This window comes from Adiantum capillus-veneris, chromosome 21 (assembly GCF_014529385.1).
Source record: "Adiantum capillus-veneris isolate H3 chromosome 21, ASM1452938v2, whole genome shotgun sequence".
NCBI classification, from domain to species: domain Eukaryota; kingdom Viridiplantae; phylum Streptophyta; class Polypodiopsida; order Polypodiales; family Pteridaceae; genus Adiantum; species Adiantum capillus-veneris.
The window spans coordinates 53,793,240-53,814,593 of NC_140951.1; the positions used below are offsets into that span (position 1 = coordinate 53,793,240).

The window sequence follows — 21,354 nt, forward strand, 5'->3', positions numbered from 1 at the left end:
TGCCAGACAATGCTGACATGGTGATGCATAGTCAGGTGGTTCCTGATGAGGAATGCATATGGCATTGAGGTTGCTGACAGGGATAGGTTGGCACATATAGTGCATGTTTCATCGGCTTTTGGGTCTCTCATGTATGACCTTTTGGTCTCGAGAATTGATCTTGCTTATGAGGTTGGTGAATTTGTTGTGGGAGTTGTCAGTCATGTGATGATTTACACTGGCATTGTGTATTGTGGAGCCATGCAGGTCGTCACTCGATACCTGCATCAGGAGTGTTATGGTAGCTCTAGCCCTAGTGGTATACATGTTGCATTTACACTAGAGCGGTTACAGAGCGAGCCAGTGGGCATAGGTTGAGAGCCGTCTTCTCTCACCTCTTGTATATACTAGTTGTAGGCTAGTCTTCTCGCCACTTAACGGCACACAGTCTTTAGTGGGAGAATGTTAAGTAAAGGCGGTGTGTCTCACCGTGCTTTGCCCATATCCGCCGGCCAATGTCTGGTTGCCTACATTTATCTCCTTATTATTTATACATACAAAGAATAAAGAGCTCTCACTCACTCTCATATTGTGCTCATACAATGGGATTTTGGAGCTCCACCTACATCATGTGTACTCTCTCTCTCTCTCTCTCTCTCTCTCTCTCTCTCTCCCCTTCTCACTTTCCGTATACGTACCGCATTCACGCACTCACAAACACTCATTCTACTCCTTCTCTTCTAAAAATACTCCTCCTTTTCTAAAAATACTCCTTCTTTCTTAAGGATCAACTCTTATCTTTAGATATAGTTTTGAGGCTTATGTTTTCCATACGAACCTATTGTTTCCAAGTGAATAAGAGACATAACTAATAGTTCAAGAGTTTGATTTACGATCTGATCGTTCCATTGTAACAACGCTCTATGATTTAACAAAATGCGAACCTTATACATTTTTGCAAGGTAAATGAAATAGTTTTTTATAGAAAAATGTTGGGTACATTACACTAGTACATAGGATGAACATAGGGTTTAACCTAACATATAGCTCCTTGCACTATCTTGGGACTGCTCCTACATGATTAACTCTCTCTCTGTCTCTCTCTCTCTCTCTCTCTTTTCCCACATGTATGTGGTATTGGTTTTGAAACATGGTCAAGAATTTGTCGTTTCTAATAACTTTTAAGGATTTAATTACTAGGTCAAGATCAACCAAGCAAGACTAGTTCTTTGTGCTGCTGTTATGTCCAACTTAGAATTAGGATTTGACAGGCTCCCTATCCTTTCAAAAGGCAAGCATTGGGAAATGCTACCCTTCCCTATGCAAGGGCATATGTTCATTCGACGCTTCCAATGACATAATATCATAAAAACACAAGTTAAATTTTTGTAACTTAGGGTCATGTTTAATGAAGAATATAAGAAAAAGCATGCTTGGTGAGCAATATTCGTAGAATTTCTAGTTACAAGCCTTTGTGTAGATAAAAATAAATTCCCCTACAGTTTTGAGGATACACGAAGACTAAACGAGATTTTTATTTCACATAGTACTTTCCTAGTTTCATTGCTATAGGGTGTTCTTGTTTACTAAATTAGACGGGCATCTCAGCTTACTACCCTTCCATTTGCAAATACCCTATTTTTTAACCCATTCCTATAGAAGGACATGTTTTAAACAAGCCCTTCTAATGACATACTTTGAAAAATTTTGACCTTCATATGATGTAAAAGATTCCTTAAGAAGAGGAGATGGGCGTCAAAACCTGACAGGGAAGTCCCTGACTACGACTCTGACTCCATTTCTCACTTGTGAGAATTTACGGGCTACAATCAAGCCTCAATGCACCCTCAACCTCATCACTATATCACACGGGCATGGTCAAATGGGATCAATGGTGGAGGAGGCACGTCAATTATGGACCGTCAGATCCGAAATTGCCTTGAATTTACCAATTTGCCCCGAATTTACGAATCGGCCCACATTTACAATATGACATACTCGAATCGCCTATATTTCAACGTACGCATGAGGGCGTAGTGGTTAGTGCACATGGCTCATGGTGGGGAGGTCGGGGGTTCGAGACATAGGGTACGGATCGACCGAATTTACAAACCTGCCCGAATTTACCAAACGCCCCGAATTTACCAAATGCGCATCCGACGGCCCAGATCACCTTAGCCGTCGATCCCATTTGAGCATGCCCGTGCGAGATAGTGTGGAGGCTCAAGGCACCCTCATTTACAGTTACAACCAAGCCTCATGGCACCCTCATTTATTGTTACGAAGAAAACAGGAAAACCTTCATTGAAAAACCAAGCCTCATTTACAGTTACAACCAAGCCTCATGGCACCCTCATTTATTGTTACGAAGAAAACAGGAAAACCTTCATTGAAAAAAATAAAACTGAAGGATTTGACATGCAGGCTGTCGAGCGCGAGAAGTCCGAGAGAGTAAAATGAGGCTTTCTTTCATGAACTCGCTAAAAGCCTGTGCTAAGAAGAAGGATCTGCACCAAGGCTGCAAGATACATGCTGATATTCGCGCTAGTGGGTTACTTGAGAAGGATTCAGGCTTAGGAAACACGTTGGTCAGTATGTATGCTAAGTGCGGTGCACTTGTTAAAGCACAACAAGTCTTTGACGAGCTCCCTGTCCGCAGTGTCGTCTCTTGGACCGCGCTTATTGCAGGATATATCCAACACGGGCAGGGCCATGAAGCACTGGGGTGTTTTCAGCGAATGCGGAGCCAGGGTGTCTCTCCAAATGCGATTACCTATGCTTGCGTTTTGAGGGCATGTGGCATTATACAAGATGTTGATGTGGGTAATCAAATTCATGATGAGATCGTTAGTCAGGGGCTGTTGAAAAATGACGCTTTGCTTGGTGGAGCTTTGGTTGACATGTATGCCAAATGTGGGTTACTTTTGAAAGCACAAGAAGTTTTTGACTCTCTTCCTGTGCTCGATGCAGTTTCTTGGACTGCCTTGATTGTAGGGTATGCCCACCAAGGGCAGGGTCAAGAAGCTCTGGGCTGTTTTCAACAAATGCGAAGCCAGGGCTTCTCTCCAGATGCAATGACCTATGCTTGCGTCTTGAAGGCATGTGGCATTATGAAAGATGTTGATGTGGGTGATCAATTTCATGATGAGATTGTCAGGCAGGGGCTGTTGAAAAACGACTTTGTGCTCGGTGGAGCCTTGGTCGACATGTATGCCAAATGTGGTGTGCTTTTGAAAGCGCAGCGAGTTTTTGATGGGCTTCCTGTGCGCAATGCAATCACTTGGAATGCATTGATTGCAGGATATGCCCAACATGGGCAAGGCCAGGAAGCTCTAGACCGTTTTCAGCAAATGCGGAGCCAAGGTTTGTCTCCAAATGCGAAAACCTATGCTAGCACTTTGAAGGCATGTGGCATCATGCAAGATGTTGACATGGGGAGTCAAATTCATGATGAGATTGTTAGTCAAGGGATGCTGAAAAAGGATGTTGTGCTCGGTGGTGCTTTGGTCGACATGTATGCCAAATGTGGGGCACTTTTGAAAGCACAATATGTTTTTGACACGCTTCCTGAGCGCAACGCACTCTCTTGGACTGCATTGATTGCAGGATATGCCCAACAAGGGCAGGGCCAGGAAGCTTTAGACTGTTTTCAGCGAATGCGGAGTCAGGGTTTTTCTCCAGATGTGGTCTCTTGGAGTGCACTTATAGGAGGATATGCCCAGCAAGGGCTGGCCAAGGAAGCTTTGAACTGTTTTCAATGGATGCAACAGGAGGGCATACCTCCAGATTCAGTCACTTTTCTTAATGTGCTCAATGCATGTACTCGCTCAGGTTTGGTAGATGAGGGCGAAAAGTATTTCAATAACATGAAAGAAAAATATGGCATCACACCGGACGACCAACACTACACTTGTATGGTGGATCTCTTCGGACGTGCAAGGCTTTTTGACAAAGCTATGAGAGTAATCAGGATAATGCCATCATCTGAAGATCATTCCCCGGTTTGGACTGCTCTTCTAGGTGCTTGTGAAAAATGGGGAAATGTGAAGCTTGGAATGTTTGCATTTGAGCGTGCAATACAAATAGACCGAGGTAATGCGGCAGCATATGTGTTACTATATAATATTTACACAGCTGCTGGCATGAAGGAGGAGGCAGAAGACATTGAACGCATGAGAATAAAAAATTCTGCTTGGAACCAGCCAGGTTATAGCCGCTGGGTTGATGTGAGTGATAACTTTGTATCCCAAAAAGATTTTGCTTTATCAGCATAATGAGAAGTCAGCCATTGTTTCTGCATTTATCAATTCATCACAAGGGCAAGATGTGGAGATGAACATGCTGCTGCTTCACTAACAATTAAGATATAGAAGCGTCCTAAAAGGGTTAAGGATGCAAACCACCTTCACTCTTCTTAAAGGTGGACGTGTACTTGTGGTGACTATCAGTAGTGACTGTTCCAGGCAGGTGAGCATGAAATTAAGGGGAGGAGGGCCAAGTTACACAAGCGGATGCAGGTGACAGATGGTGCAGGCAGGCTTTGGTCGCACAACAACTGCAGCAGAAATTCCGGGTGCTGAAGTGGCATCTGCTGGTTGAAATTCCACGTGCTGAGGTGGCGTCTCCTGCTTGGCTGGCCGTGTAGATTTGCTGTGATGTGGCTTCAATCCTTCGGCTATCAGCTTGAATTCCGCTCCAGAAGGCGACATGATGACGGCTCAGCGCACGCACCCTCTGACCCCCGACCTTGAGGATGGGTAAGCTTTTTGGAAAGAGAGAAGCAGTTTTGTGGTGAACTGTCATTACCTTGCTCATGTGTTCTTTATTGGGAATGGTAAGGGTTCGGTTGCTTGTTCTTAAGGTTATGATAGCTATATTAAATTTGTGCTGTGTTCTTGATTGGGAATGGTAAGGGTTTGGTCGAAAGGCAACTCTCATCAGTATCTACTATTGCTGAAATAATGTCAGAAAATTGTGATATCAGGGTAATGTGAGTTTTATAGGTGAGGAGGCTCAATGACATATTGGACCTTGTGATGCGTCTACTTTGGGAAAATGGTACTTTATGTCTTTAAGCATGGTTCTGTTTTGCTTGGGGATTGTGGCGTACAAGGGCTGGTTGTTATACTTCCCAAAGCACCAATTTTGAGGTCGTGGCTTTGTTCAATGAAAGTTCATAGACATTGAAGCATATGTGTCAGTATTCGTTGCATTCTTGATGGTGTTTCCACTGACCATTCCCTGAAAGAAAGGGCGACCACATGGTGCCGGCGGATGCCGGGAGCCATGGTGGGACTTTTTAAAGGGAATGGTCAGTGGATGACCATTCCCGGCCGTCACACGTCGGGTGCATGGGGGCCAGAATAAAGAGCAGCAATCAGAGATCAGTGCGTAGCAGTGTGCAGAAGAAATTCCCCATGCTGATGTGTCGGCTACTGGCATGGCTTTCTGAGCATTGACTTGTCAGCAGGGCACATGATTCCACACGCTGAGTTTGCTGTAGGAGGGCGCATTACCTGTGCTGATTTGGCAGGCTTTGATTGGAGGTTTGCACCTTGCATTCAAGTGCTGACGTGTGAGTCATCTGTGCTGCAAAAAGTATGCAGGAGAAAGTTCACTAAATGGACATGCCCCCGACCGTGACGGATGGAAAAGCATTGCCACTGAAGGCATATAAGCAAGATTATGGTTGATGCTTTGCTTGAAAATTTATGTTTACTTTTTGTAACATGTTTGAGAGCAACGAGGTCAAGGAAAACATTAAGCAATGTTTTATTGAATCTGATGAAGCTAGGAGAAGAGGGTCTTGCATAAGCTACATTGAGTGTCCTCTTTTGAAAGGAGAAAGGTTGCTTGCATCCTCAAATATTTAGGACATAGTGAAACAGAACAGAATTTTGGTTGGGCTTGACAGTTACTGGCTCGAGTTTGTGATTGATGGTAGGGCATTAACTACAGCTTGGGTGATGAATAATGTGACCATCCTTTTTCTCAAAAAAGCATTCACTTGGAAGAGCTAACTAAGCCTAGTTGGGTGCCAACTGAGGTTTCATGTGAGTGGAAAGATGTGACAAGATCTAGCTTCACAGAGAATACTATCTCTTAGGATTACTATTAGTTTTATAATGTTCCTTTGCCCTGAGAGAGAGAGAGAGAGAGAGAGAGAGAGAGAGAGAGAGGCTTCCTCTTTAAAGATGCTCCCTCAATTAATTGGGGCTCCCGATCGCAAAAGCTAACCTTGAGAGGAAAACTGATGGGACCAATGGTTCCAATGCAAAGGTGCACCCTTGGTTAATCAGGGCTGTAGATTGTGAGAAACTAATCTCGAAATGCAACGGCCTTTTGGGACAAGGATCAATGGTCCCAATGCAATATCGCACCCTTGCTTAATCAGGGCCATCAATTGCAAAAAGGCTAATCTTGGCATGCCTCACCTTTTGCACACATGGTCCCACCACTAGGTGAAGAAGGTAACATCTTAACCAACCTGCCTGTGTGTATCTTCTTCATCTGGTCATGAGTGAGCTCATGAGATTATGAAGTGAAAATACTAATCTCGGCATCTTGCTCATGAGATTATGAAGTGAAAATAATAATCTCGGGATCTTGAGATTAGTTGTTAAGATCAACGGGACCGATTAAGTGACACGGCCAACTTTGCATTGGGACCATGGATCCCATGTTTGTACCAACCAATCCCTTGTCAAGTCCCCCATTCCATTAGAGTGTTATTTGCTTTTAAAGTGCATAAACAATGACACATAAGGGACATAACATAAAGCTCATACAAGCTTCCACATCTTTAAGATGGTGTCCTATGGGGTTACACCCACATGCTTGATGAAATTCTTGCTTGATTTCGATCTCATGATGATATAATATGGTATGGTATGCCCTTTACAAATAAAGGTAGAATCGATAATCTCCTTCTGGCTACACTTTGAGTGGACTAGTTTAATGATGAAACTTGCTGAGCCCGAGCAATTAAGTTGAATAATTGAAGGATGTCTCTTAAATTGGTGGTGGGTTTGTTCTAGCTTGTTGGTAGTCAAAGAGTCGAGCCCTTGGTTTGAAGGATTGTGGTAGTATTTTACAAAACAATTTTGGGGTTTTATTCCCCTCAAAGTGGTAATGGATACCTCTTGCTTGAATTGTTTCTTATTGTATTGAGATAAAAGTTTTATGCCCAAGTACTTTTGAGTATAGTACCATAGAGCTTTTGATTCGCATTTGCATTATTGATGGATATTTGATGTATTAAGGGAGATTTCCCATTGAGTTGGTGCTGATTTCTTGATGTTGGTGTATTTTCTCTATAATTTCCCGTTGGCTGAGTTGTTAGTGTTGAAATTTTGGGGAGGTTTTCCCTTAGTGCACTAGGATTCTTTAACCTTGTGATACCCCTCACTAAATTCGCTTTGAGGAATAGTGTGTAGTAGTGATTTTCACAAGACGTGGTAAATTAAAGTAGAAGTGCAACAACTGTTTACAATTGCCCATGATAAATATTATTTCCAATGTAGATTTTCACAATACGGAGTTGTAAATGACTAATGGGGCTCTTAATGAGTTTGACAATTGTATGAGCATCACAATTACCATCCGAAGTGATTAGAATGTTCACTAGTTTTGGACACCTAAAGAATGCATATTCTAACCTAAGTATACAAGTCAATTTGTAGAATGTGAACTCGCCTTTTTGTAAAGATGAAAAGAACTAAGGAGCTAAAGAGTTTAGCTATGGATTTTCCATGATCTTCTTCCTATTATCTCCTTCTTCACTTACTCTTCAACTACTTTTGTTTACTTAAACAAAAGTAACTAGAGAGTAAGTGCAGAAGGAGCTTAAGAGCTTAACTATGGAGTTTCCATGATCTTCCCTATTATCTCCTTCACTTACTCTCTAATTACTTTTGTTTACTTATTTTAGTGCTTACATGCTTTGCGTGTTGAGCTCTCTTTTGTGCTTCTTGGTCTGTTAAGCATGCTTGTGGTTCCTCTACATATACACAGCCACTCATCTCTATGCATGAGTTTGCATTGAGAAGAGTGGATGCGCATGCTTTCTTGCCGTGACCATGCACTGCACTCTATGCTATCCTAAGAGTGTGTGTGTGCATGTAGAGAAAGAGTGTCTGTAGATGCATAGCAAGTTTGGGAAACTACTTTGTGTGTGTGAGAGGTTGAGAGGAAGCAAAATAACGCTTTACTGTGGCACCTCTCCAATACTTTATCTTCCCATTCCAACCAAAGAGCTCTTTCACATTCATGAAATGTTTTGATGCCTTAGGTGGGTCAAATGATCTTAAGATTGACAATTTAGAGGATGTGTGCCCTAAACATTATATGGTATGGCAACTGTAACAAACTTGGACACCCCAAGTCTAGATTCTACCGCGACACAACAGAGATTCACTTTAAAATAGTCCACAAAAGACGACACGGCCCATTGTAGTTCCGTGCCAAGAGGTATTGGCCCCAAAGACTGGCACCCCTTTCAGTATTTCTTTTTACATTAATCTGTGTGCAAAGTACAAGGAACTCCCTCGGAATTCACACTTAGACTCTGCATCGAGATTTCCTGAGTAAGAGGCCCAAAAGACCTTTTTATTGTTACAAGGGTTGCCCAAAAAGCAGAGCCCCAAAATCTCAACTCAAGAGCTTACTAAACTCAAAATCTTTAGTCCAAAAGCTTCCAAAAATTAGCCAACGTAATTTTTAAGTCCATACGGACTACCATGTCATCAACTGAATCGTTTTACAAAAATCTACCACGTCAGCAGTCAACACAATTTGTGGGGCTCTGTACAGTCTGTCGCGTCAGCTTGTCGGTGCATTTCACGGGCTGTGCCACCAACAGGGTGTGTCCGGGCTGCCACGTCACCAATTTGTGACATACCCCCCTCTTGAAAGAATTTTAATCGCCCTCAATTACGCGTGCAAAACAGACAAAGACCATAAACTATCTTAGTATACACTGGTTGTTAGTACTGACGCACTAGACACGACACATCTAGCACTTGTACAAGATGACAGTTACATTACCGGACATTACAGGACATCACTTGACATCACAAGACATCTCATGACAAATCACATACAAATTCATTTCAAATCTCAAACCATGATTAATCGGCAACGTATTTAGTACTCGCATCTAGATCCAATCGGGACCTCACGGATGCCCGATTAACTATTCCTTATTGCAATAATGTCTATAGAGATTTATGAGACCAAAATGCTACAATCATTTTGTCTTTTAGTTCTTGCACTCAAACAAGTCAAGTACAAATCAATCATTCTCATTTTTGGGAATTCCAGTTCATAAAGTCATACAACAGAATACTATCAGGCTATCAGTATCCCTAAAACCCAAAGGGACATCAGTGACTCTATTCAAAATCGGGTAATCTATTGACAAAGGAGCAGAGTGACTCCCCTCTTGTGCAAACCCACTGCACTAGATTCACCCATGCTCAATTCCGGGTTCTATCGGAGTAGACTATGCTAAACCGAATGCTTCAAGGTAAAGCTCCAAAATCTGAGGAGTATCTGCTAGATCCTCCTCCTCCATCCACTTCGCATCCAATGCAGGATAGTTCTTGAATCTAACCAAGAACCACCTAATCGCTTTACCTTTTATCTTTCTATCCTTGTGTGCCAAAATATGTTCTGGAACGAGTATCTCCTCGCCTTCCTCCACTTTGGGCTGCTCATCTGGCTCCCCATCATCGGGCACATTGCGTTTAAAAGGCTTCAATAGACTCACATAAAAAGCATTAGGAATCTTCCAAGTATCGGGCAGCTTCAGTTTAAAGAAGACATAATTTATCTTTTCTTTTATCTGGAAAGGGCCATAGTACCTCATGCTAAGCTTTGGAAAAAGCCGCTCCTTTCCCTTTTTCTTTCTTAGGCGTGCCTTCTCAAAACGTAAGAGCACCCAATTGTCTTCCTTTAATTTCAAATCGCAACGGTGTCGATCTGCTGCTGCCTTATGTCATTCTTGAGATTTCTCTAAAGCCTCCCGGACCTTGGCAAAAGTAGTGTCCAAGTCCGTCGTCTATTGATCGACTTCAAAAATCTTATCTTGGGTCTAGGGAATGTTTTGATCTACCAGCTGATTCCCTTGTTCCTTTCTTTCCTTGTGCCTTGGGACTGCGGGTAGCGTCTTTCGCTTCCCCTGTCCATTGGCACATCAGAATCAATCATCGAAACCCTAAGACGCACTATCATCTGATTCCTCTTTCTCTAGAATTCTTTGATGAACTTGCATGTGGTTTCCTTATTTTGTCGGAACTCTGTGATTCTCTAGAATCCTGTGATGAGCTATCATGTGGTTCCCTTGATTCATTCTCTTCACTTGAAGACTCTTGCCTTTTTGATACTATCTTGCCCATCGCATAAGTCAATGAGCCGGCATGCATTCCAAATCGTTGCTTAGTCCTGTCCCATGGAGTCAGACTTCTGGTTTAAAGCATAGTCTTGAATCTCTTTAACAAATCATAGCAAAACTGCTCAAATCTGGTATTTCAAAAGAATCTACGACAAGTATCCCAAAATCTTTGGCAGTAGTCATTCAATGTATCTTTTTTAGTCATTTTCAAGTGTTGCCAACGCATGATGACATCTCTTGCATATTCATCTAATATCCAAGTTGACGTGAAAAAAAAGAATTTTAACCACGTTGCATGTGTTTCTCTGTGTAACAACAGAGTAGATCACCATGCATGCACCGTTCTTTTCAAGTAAGATGCCGCCTTTCGCTCCCTACAATGTTATGAGAACCATGCTCCAAAGAAGGTGACATCAAACTGTTGTCTTAGGTGCGTAGAAATTGAAAAAGCTTCTAAGCACCCTCCAACACTTCAAATGGCGTCTTTCCCGTGTGTCATTGTAGGCAAACTCCACCAAGGGAAAATAATTTTCCCATTTAGTCTTCTGATCCAAAGAAGAAGACTTCAACAAGTTCAAAACCATTGAATTGGCTATTGTAAATTGCCCATATGTCTATGGGTGGAACGAGGACGGGAACTGCAACCACGTGCCGATGTTTTCCCAGATTGCCGTCCAAAACAACTAGTAGACCGGGGATCTTTATTTGAAACAACGGACTCAGACATGCCATATATTCAAACAGCTCTACCAAAGGATCGGGCTTAACTGTCTTCTTTATTGCAGAGCAGTGAGCCTGCTTACTAAATCTGTTGATGACCATCTAAAGGCCATCATGCCCACTCTGTGTCTTTGGGAAATAAAAAATGAAATCCATTGCAATACTTTCCCAGGGGCGTGTGGGAATGGGTAATGGCTGTATTAATCCCTGTGCCTGATGCCTGTCAAACTTGACCTTCTGGCGTACAAAGTCGTCCACACCCTACTTGAGTCTCGACCAAAAGAAGTAACACTACACACCTTTCAAGGTGGTGTTGGTGCTGCGGTGACCCGTAAAAGGTGGACAATGGCACTCAATCAAAACCTTCTCCCTCAATGGTTGTGTGATGTACAACATCATTTTCTTCGTCAAGTAGCCATCTCGTATGGAATATCCCGCTACTTCCTCCCCATTCTGTATTCAATGGAATACATCGAAAAAATCCGTATGTGTGGCGTACTGATGACCATGTCCTTGAAGCTTCTATGATGAATTGTGGAAATAGCCAAGACTAACAGCTTCCGAGACAAAGCATCTGCCACTAAGTTTTTTTGTCCCTGAACATGAACAATCTGGAAGTGAAACTGTGACAAGATGTTAGCCCCCCGCATCTTCTTTTCCAAAAGCTGCTTCTGTGACAAGAAACAACGTAAAATCTGATGATCAATAAAGACCGTGAAATCGGCTCCGAGTAGGTAAGTCGCCACTGAGTAAGAGCATGGATCACTGTCAAAATCTCTTTCTCATAAATTTGTGCTGTCAATTTTGGCCTTGAAAACAATTGGCTTTCATAGGCAATCACATGGCCTTCTTGTATTAAGACCACTCCTAGACTACAACCACAATCATCACAATATACTTCAAATGAATTTTGCAAATCTGGCAAAGTCAATACGGGTCCAATAGTCAATTTCTCTTTCAGTGTTTGAAAGGCATGAGAAAGGGATTCCTTTGTGTGTCAGGATGTGCAAAGGGGAAGCTACCTCTGCAAACTTTCGCATGAACGGCTGGTAGTAAGAACACAAACCCAAGAAGCTTCTAACTCCATGAACATTCTTCAAGTCAGGCCAATCGTGGATAGTGTCACTTTTGGCTAGATCCATCTGTACCCTTTTTGTTGAGACGATGTTCCCAATAAAAGTATCTCAGGAAAATAAAACACGCTCTTTTTCACATTCATAAGCAATTTATGCTTCCTCAGTGTCTGAAAAACGCACAAATGATCGATATTCTCTGAATTTTTTTTAAAAAAAGTCGTGAAAGCTGTCTTGTAGACGTCTCCACGAGCAATACAGATCTGATGATAATCACTCTTTATATCAATTTGGCAAGTAGAATTTTAAAGGCTATCGAGTATATCATCGATCCTTGTAATGTGGAAATATGTTCTGGTTCATTGTTTCTTTATCTTGGCCTCGACTAACTCTGTAAGGTGGCCGGTCCGGTGGTGTACCACAAATCAATCATGTGATCTTCACGACGTAGAGGAGGTTACTCACTTTGTACGTCTTCAGAGAAATAGTCAACCCCTATTGCAGAAAATCTTGGCGTTCTTTTCGAGGTCAAACATATTCAACCTTCAATCATCATTTACTTCTCTCAAGGAAAATCGAGTAAAGAAACAAAATTTCATCAAGTACATTCTCTCTTGCCTTGCATTTGTCAATAGTCTCTTTCTAACCCCGATACTCAACCACGACGTTCAATCATCATTCAATTCTCTCAAGAAAAATTGAGTAAAGAAACAAAATTTTATCAAGTACAATCTCTCTTGCCCTGCATTTGTCAATAGTCGCTTTCTTACCCCGCTGATAGTCAACCACGGTGTTGTTCTTGTGGTACCAAGGGATTCCTAGGAGGACGTCACAACCTTCCAAGGGAATTACGTAGAAGTCCTCGTACACTAAACACCCCTGACATTGCAAACCAAGTTTGCCAATGATCGGTGTAATGGCAACATCCCATTCGGGTGCCACTAGAACTCCCTTCGCCTATGGCCTCAGCCTGTTGGGCGTAATTTCAAGTCGAGCCGCTAATTCAAGTGAAAAGAAGTTGGCCTTGGCTCCTCCATCAAAGAAAATGAGGGCTTCTTGATCTGTCACTTTTCCCCAAGAGCGGCAAAGTTTTGTACTTTCATTCATCTGATTCAGGTCTGGCCCCACACAATGTGGTACCAATTTTGCTTTCATCTTTCCTTTCTTCCACACTTAGCTGTTGTTCTGTAACTCTCAAATTTATCTTCTGGTGGTCCTTTGGTTCATCTTCTCTTTAAGAGTTCTTGTCCATCTCTTTCTGCGAGTACAAGTTCTACTTTTTTGCACTCGTATGTCCTTTCGCCTTTCCTCCCTACCTGAGAGGAGAAGCACTGGCTACATGCCATCTCAAATAAATCTTATCAATTGGGTAATTCTTCAGGTATCTCGCCAATCTCGGGTCCCTAGAGTACTTAATCAATCTGTTCACACATATGTCAATCTGCAATTGACGTTTATACTCCGTTCTGGCAAACTTGTATAGATTTCTTTTTGCCCAAATCTTCATTCTTTTCTTCAGTTCCCGCGCCGTATTTTAAACTTTTCTTTGCCTTCCCTCCCACTGAGAGGTGTCATCTCTGTCATATTCTTCACGAGAAACCATGTGTAATCTGGGGTTCTTTATGGCTTTATGCCCTGTAAGTCATAGCGATGAAGATGGGAGCGCGCTCGGTGCACGATGTATGAAGGGTGGGAGTGGCTAATAAGTCTAGGGTCGAGACATGAAGATTCTTTTGCAAAAGTCTACGTGTGCACAAAAAGGGATCTAATCCTTCATAGAAGAAGAATCTTTCTGTGCTCTAATACCACTATAACAAACTTGGACACCCCAAGTCTAGATTCTACTGCAACACAACAGAGATTCGCTTTAAAACAGTTCACAAAAGACGACACAACCCGACGTAGTTTCGTGCCAAGATGCATTAAAGACTGGCACCACTTTCGGTATTTCTTTTTATATTAATCTGTGTGCAAAGTAAAAGGAAGTCCCTAGGAACTCACACTCAGACTCTGTGTCTAGATGCCTTGACTAATGAGGGCCAAAAGACATTTTTATTGTTACAAGGGTTGCCCAAAAAGCAAAGCCCCAAAATCTCAACTCAAAAGCTTACTAAACTCAAAAGCTTTGCTCCAGCGTAATTTTTGGAAATCCGTACGGACTACCACATCATCAGCCTAGAGTGTTTTACAAAAATCTGCCACATCACCAATCAATGCAATTTGCCCGGGTCCATACAGTCTGCCACGTCAGCTTGTCGGCGCATTTCACGGGATGTGTCACGTCAACTGGGTGTGTCTGGGCTGCCAAGTCACTAGTTTGTGACAACAACATTATAATCATTCTTGGCACGATTGCTACAAATACAAGTAGCCTTAATAGAAAATGTATCTCCAAAGTCATTTGTGCTTCCCATCAAACCACCAACTCTTGTGCTTCCTTTTATAAATAATACCAATGTCACTTATGAAGACAAATGGAAAGCTAAAGTGGAGAGTTTCAATGCCCCTGACCTTGAATCTTCCTATACATCAACATCAACTCATATAAGAGGTGTACCTACATAAGAGAAGGAAATGGTGATAGAATTTTTATATAAGAAAGGGAGATGCTTGTAACTATATATGGTGGGAAAATAAAAAATCTAAAGGTGAATCCTGAAACAACCTCAAAACCATTCTCTGAAAGTAATGTGGTATTGATACAAACACTTGTCTCATGAATGTAGAACATGTTGTGAAGATATGTTAGAAGAAGGGAAAAGCTCCACAAACTGATTTGGTAATGGGTGTTGAATGTGATTTCTCAAAAAGATTATGAAGTATCAAGATATCATAGTTCCTGTACTGGCTGTGACAAGGTTGAAGGAGTACGAGCGGAAGTGCGACGCGAGAGAGAGTGCGAGAAGAAGAGCACGACGATATGGTGAACTCGCTCTATTGTAATGTGTAGAGCATAGTGAGTTCTTATTAGGTTTTTACAAAAGAATATGTGTACATACCTGGCGGCCCGCCCACTTACCTGGGCGACCACATTGGGCTTTATACCCCAACAACCTCCCACTTAAAGTCCAATGTGGTACTTTAAGTGTGAGAGAAGCTACTATACAAGCTAATATACAAGAGATGTAGAGAAGTGACTACCCTACACCTAACTGCTTGCGAAAATGCACAAAGCTCTCTGAGGGAAGTCCTTTTGTAAGTAGATCAGCAGGATTTTCTGTGGTGTGAACTTTGACAAGCTGAAGTTGCGCATTTCCCTGATGAAATGATACTTCACATCCACATGCTTTGTCTTTGAGTGATAAACTGGATTGCGAGCCAATTGTATAGCACTTTGACTATCACAATATAACACAGGCATCTCTTCTTTGATTCCCAAATCTGTTACTAGTCGATTAAGCCAAATTGATTCTTTGCATGCCTCTGATGCTGCAACATATTCAGCCTCTGTTGTAGACTGAGTAACACAATCTTGTTATCTAGAACGCCATGATACTGCTCCACCAGCCAATGTAAAGACATACCCTGGCATAGACCTTCGGTTGTCTAAGTCACTTGCATAATCTATGTCTGTAAAACCCTTTACACTTAGCTCCTGACTCACATAGCATATACGCATACTCTTTGTAGCTTTCAGGTATCTCAATATTCCTTTCACTGCCTCCCAATGTTTCTTGCCTGGGTTTGACATGTATCGACTTACTACTCCCACTGCAAATGCAATGTCTGGGCAAGTAGCAATCATTGCATACATCAAACTACCCACTGCAGACGCATATGGAATCTTATCCATTTCAGCCTGTTCTTCCTCAGACACAGGACAATCTTGTTTGCTAAGTTTCACATATGGTGGCAATGGAACACTCAGTGCCTTTCCCTTCTCCATATTGAAACGTTGCAAAACCTTGTCAATATACTCTGTTTGAGATAACCAAATCAACTTCTTTGATCTGTCTCTCTCAATGCGCATACCAAGTATATGACTTGCCTCACCCATGTATTTCATGTCAAACGATTTTTCCATCTTTGACTTCAAAGCTGAAATTTCTTCCAAGTGCTTGCCAGCAATCAACATGTCATCCACATACAAAATAAGGATCAGCCAACTACCATCCTTAGCCTTCTTTGTATATAGACAGTGATCGAACTCACTACGTTTGTAGTCTTGAGAAAGCATAAACTTGTGGAATTTATGGTACCATGCCCTCGGTGATTGTTTTAAGCCATAAAGACTCTTTAACAGCTGGCATACCCAATCTTCCTTGCCTTTCTCAACAAACCCTTCTGGCTGCTGCATGTAAATTTCCACATCTAAATCACCATGCAAGAACGCTGTCTTGACATCCATTTGGTGCAACACCAAATCTAATATGGCAACCAATGCAAGAAATCATCTCGATGTAGTCATCTTGACCACCGGAGAGAAGACTTCATCAAAATCAATGCCTTGTTCTTGCTTAAAGCCCTTGGCAACAAGTCTTGCTTTGTACTTTGACTGACTATCATGAGCGGTGATCTTATACCTGTAAACCCATTTACAAGGTAGAGCCTTTTTGCCCTGTGGTAATTTAACTAGCTTCCATGTCTTGTTTTTATGCAGAGTTGTCATCTCTGGCTGCATGGCCAATTGCCAATTCCCGGAGTCCTTCATTTGCACTGCTTCCTTGTAACATGAAGGCTCATTGCAATTAGTCAACATGACATAGTTCATAGATGGAACAAACCTATCAGGAGGTCGCGTGACACGTCCAGATCTACGCACAATAGGTGGCTCAGGCTCAGCCACAACTTGTGGTTCCACTCTATCCTGTCCTTGCTCCTCTTGTGCCTTGACATTTTGTCTTGCACATGCAAGTCCATCTTCTTGGAAGACAACTCTTCTAATCTCCTCAACCCTCTCTGGTTTAGAATGATATTTGGATTCATTAAAGTGAACATCATTGCTGCGGACAACCTTTCTGGATTCGGGATCCCAAAGTATGTACCCCATCTCACCAGAATTACCGTAGCCTAGAAAGATGCACTTTCTACTCTTTGGCTCAAGTTTGTTCCTAAATTCCTTTGGAACGTGTGTATATGCCTCACAGCCAAAGACTCTGAGATGCTTGTATGAGGGCATTTTGCCTGACCATACCATCTCTGGCAATGAATCCTTCTGCAAAACCTTGCTAGGAGATCTATTTACAAGATGAACAGCTGTTGATACAGCTTCAGCCCAAAACCCATTTGGCAGCTGTGCATTAGACAACATACTTCTGACCTTCTCTTGTATGGTCCTATTCATCCTCTCAGCAACACCATTTTGAGGAAGATTGTAAGGAGCAGTAAGTTCATGTTTTATACCTTTTGACTCACAAAAGTCCTGAAAGGCCTTTGAAACATACTCTCCACCATTGTCAATGCGTAAGCATTTAAGCTTCTTGCCACTCTGATTCTCCACAAGTGTCACAAATGTTTTGAAAACACTAAACGCTTCATCCTTGTGCTTGATAAAGTAAACCCATACTTTCCTCGAGTAATCATCTATAAATGTCATAAAGTAAGAAGCTCCCCCTAGAGATAGGTTAGGCATAGGTCCACACAAATCACTATGAACAAGTGCCAACTGTGTATCTCTTCTATTGCTTCTATGCTTATGTGGCTGCTGTGTTTGCTTACCATACAGACAATGTTCACAGAATTCAAAATCATTAAATGAAAAGCCAGGCAAATAACCAGAACGATACAAGATTTCCATTCCCTTCTTGGACATATTTCCTAACCGGCTATGCCACAAAGAAACGTTCAGTTGCTCGGTTACATTGATTACATTTTTAGAGACATTTGATACATAAATCATGTAAAGTCCTCCAGACTTTACTCCATGTGCTACTGTCATAGAACCCTTGGATATCTTCCACATGTTCTGTCCAAAAGTGGTGACGTAGCCAGCAGCATCAAGTAAACCTGTGCTGATCAAGCTCTTTGTAATTGCGGGAACATGTCTCACATTCTTCAGCGTGAAAGAAAAGAGCCATTCTGAAACTTCAATTGAACATCTCCAACACCTAAGATCTCACATGTCTGCCCATTGCCTAGCCGAACATGATCTTTAGTGGTCACATAAGAGGTAAACCACTCCCTGTTTGGAGACACATGAAGTGATGCCCCTGAGTCTATAATCCAGTCACTCAGTGCATTTCCATCAGATGCTGTAAGAAGAGATGAGTCCATTGTATTCTTCAAGAAGTAGATGTCTCCTGACACTAGAATGTCATCCTCTGCAACAGTGTTTGTCACATTTATTTCTTGAATCTTCACTGAGGACTTGTTCTTCTCACCATGGTCTTCAGCTTTCTCTTTGCCTTTTTCTGCTTTCCATTCTCTACAGTCTCTTTTCATGTGACCCTTCTTGCCACAATGGTAGCATTCTATGTCACTCTTGCCTTTAGCACTGCGGGACTTGCTACGAGACTGATTCCTCTTTCCACCTTTGTACTTTTCTTTGGTCCTTCCCCTGACAACTAAGGTTGTTCCTTTGCCTTTGTCCATTGTCTTTCTATTGGTTTCTTCAGTAAGAAGACTTCCTTCTACAACTGCTATGTTCAAACCATCTGGAGGTGCATAATTACTCAAAGCTGTGCGAAAAGTGTCCCAACTTTCCGGCAATGTGATCAACAGGAACATAGCTCTAACAGGTTCATCAAACTTGACACCTTGAGCTGACAACTGACTATAGATTGTGTTGAATTCATTCAGATGATTGGAAATAGGTGTCCCTTCTTTCATCTTCAAGTCAACAAGCTTCTTAAGCCAGTATACCTGTGAAGCTGCACTCTGCTTCTCATAAAGATCACTCAGCTTTAACCATGCTTGATAAGCCGACATCTCGTCTGCTACATTGAAGTAAACGCTTTCTGCCAAAGTCGGCATAATGGTAGAAAGTGCCAATTCATCCATTTCGCTCCATTCATCTTCGTCCATATCTTCTGGTTTTATGCCCTTGAGCTTTATAGGTTTTATCTGCTTCTTTTGTACCAACACGTGCCAAATCTGCTTCTTCCACAATGGGAAATTGGTTCCATCCAGCTTCTTGATATTGTAAAGAGCAGTGTCTTGTGATCCAGCCATAGCTACGCTTCACAGTAGTTTACTTTCCTGGGAAAAATTCGGCAGAGTTTCCCCTGTAAACTGATCTCTGAACCAATATCAACCTGTCAAATGAACCAAGAAAGCTTCAGATTCTGCAGAAATTTTGGCAGAGTCTCCTTTGTAAAATGGCTCTGGTGTACTAAAAACAGACCAAAAAACAGCTCAAAAAACCATTGTCTCTCTAACACTGTAAGCTGTGGGTAAACCTGTCCTGCACCTGTATTGTCTCTGACTGTCCTGTCACTGTCTTGTAAGCATAGACTGCAACAATGCCTCAACGGCAGTAAAGCAAAGATGCAATCCCAACTGTCTAACTCACAGTCAATACATCCTAGCTGCCTATCTAAGGGTGCTTGAGGGATCGCTCCAAGACCTGTATCACCGAAAGGATCTCAACATTCGAGAGTCCCGCAACTCAATAAAACCTCACTTGACCCTCAACAAAGGCCGCAGTAAATCTGACAGTACATAGACTTCCCACAAAGTCATACATCCACAAATTTCCCACTGTACGCTGTAACCGCTGCGGCGGTTGTTTGCTGCGTGACTCACAGCCAGCAAACCCTCAATAGACATACATCATCTCTGACAATACATCCCATGTGGAAGTACTTGCAATGTCAGGATGAAATCTGGAATATCAAGCAGCAAACACCAGCTACCTAATGAACTAGTGGATGTCGCCTACAGTCTGTGTGTAGATGCGCCCGTGTCGTATGTGACACGCCTCCAAGAACTGTGAGCCGTCCTTCGATGTGTAGATAGCCACAAATCAACACTCTGGGAGTGTCAATATCCTCAGCACCTGCAGTCGTAGGCCGAAAAACCCCAAATTTGCAGAGTCGGATCTACACCCGCTAAGACCACGTAGTCGAAAATGGCCTGCGCAGAACTTTGTCGAAGCCGAACGGTGACCGAGATGACCTCAGAATGAAATTCTGAGCACACCGAGGCCTACGAGCTTGCCCACAAGATTTGGGGCCGTGTCTTTGCCTGTCGAATTTCACTCTAATCTGAGCTGGTGACTCTAGCCTCCTGCAGTGCTGCCCCGAGCCTCGATCTGAGCTCTGATACCAGTTGAAGGAGTACGAGCGGAAGTGCGACGCGAGAGAGAGTGCGAGAAGAAGAGCACGACGATATGGTGAACTCGCTCTATTGTAATGTGTAGAGCATAGTGAGTTCTTATTAGGTTTTTACAAAAGAATATGTGTACATACCTGGCGGCCCGCCCACTTACCTGGGCGACCACATTGGGCTTTATACCCCAACAAAGGTCCAAGAAAAAGGGTGTTGAATGTAGTGCCCAATTTCAGAGAGCACATTTGGGAGAGATACAAGGGAGCTAAAGGAGACGGAAGTAAGGAAATACATGTGGCTTACATTGGAGCTGAAGAAATACCACTAGATGATGTAGATTTTAAAGTGCCATCAATACAAGTGGAATTTGCAGGTAAGATTTTTTACGAAGTCCCTTGACGGGGGATCAAGAATTAATATTTTACTTGCATCTATCTATTATACGTTGGGAGCGCCTAAGCTTGCAGTTGCACCATTCAAGTGAAAATGGTAGTTCAGAGAATCCTTCAATCAATAGAAATCTTGAAAGATAAAAAAATTATAGTAGCACCCTTGAATTTAGAGTTAAGCTAGTGGTGCTAAAACTGGAATTGATAATGAATCCTATGTTATTGGGTAGACCTTGTTTTAGAACTGCTTAATTGAAATGAGGTGTTGATCTAAGAATAAAATCAAACTAGCTATGATTAGGGAAGTGAAGTTGCAACAATCATAGAGGGCTTTGTGGGCACAAACTGTAAATTTAGCAACTGAAGTGGAGGATCTTAAAGGGGACGAGTTCTTGTTAGCCAATCCTTCCATTGACCCTTTATTTGAGATAGATGTTATGACAGTATTCAGATGGTAGATAGAAAACTGAAAAACTATTTCAAGAATCAAATTCTACCAGGAACAATGATCACTAAAGATGAATTCTCAGTTATGGAGAAGAAGCAAGGACTAGAACATAAAGATCAAGAACAGATGGAATGAGCAAAGGCT

At 42.2% G+C, this 21,354-nt stretch overlaps 1 protein-coding gene across 1 annotated transcript; it reads left to right on the forward strand.

The window, feature by feature from the left end:
• The first annotated feature begins 2,312 nt into the window (after positions 1–2,312).
• On the forward strand, positions 2,313–5,934 carry LOC147430965 (pentatricopeptide repeat-containing protein At2g13600-like). The gene has a single exon (XM_086493491.1). It carries the CDS (start codon positions 2,436–2,438, stop codon positions 4,251–4,253), a length of 1,818 nt encoding a protein of 605 aa, XP_086349617.1. The 5' UTR covers positions 2,313–2,435; the 3' UTR covers positions 4,254–5,934.
• The last annotated feature ends 15,420 nt before the right edge of the window (positions 5,935–21,354 follow it).

Excerpts from the sequence above, each read along its gene's own strand:
- LOC147430965 (XM_086493491.1), top strand. The coding sequence starts at position 2,436 with ATGAGGCTTTCTTTCATGAACTCGCTAAAAGCCTGTGCTAAGAAGAAG.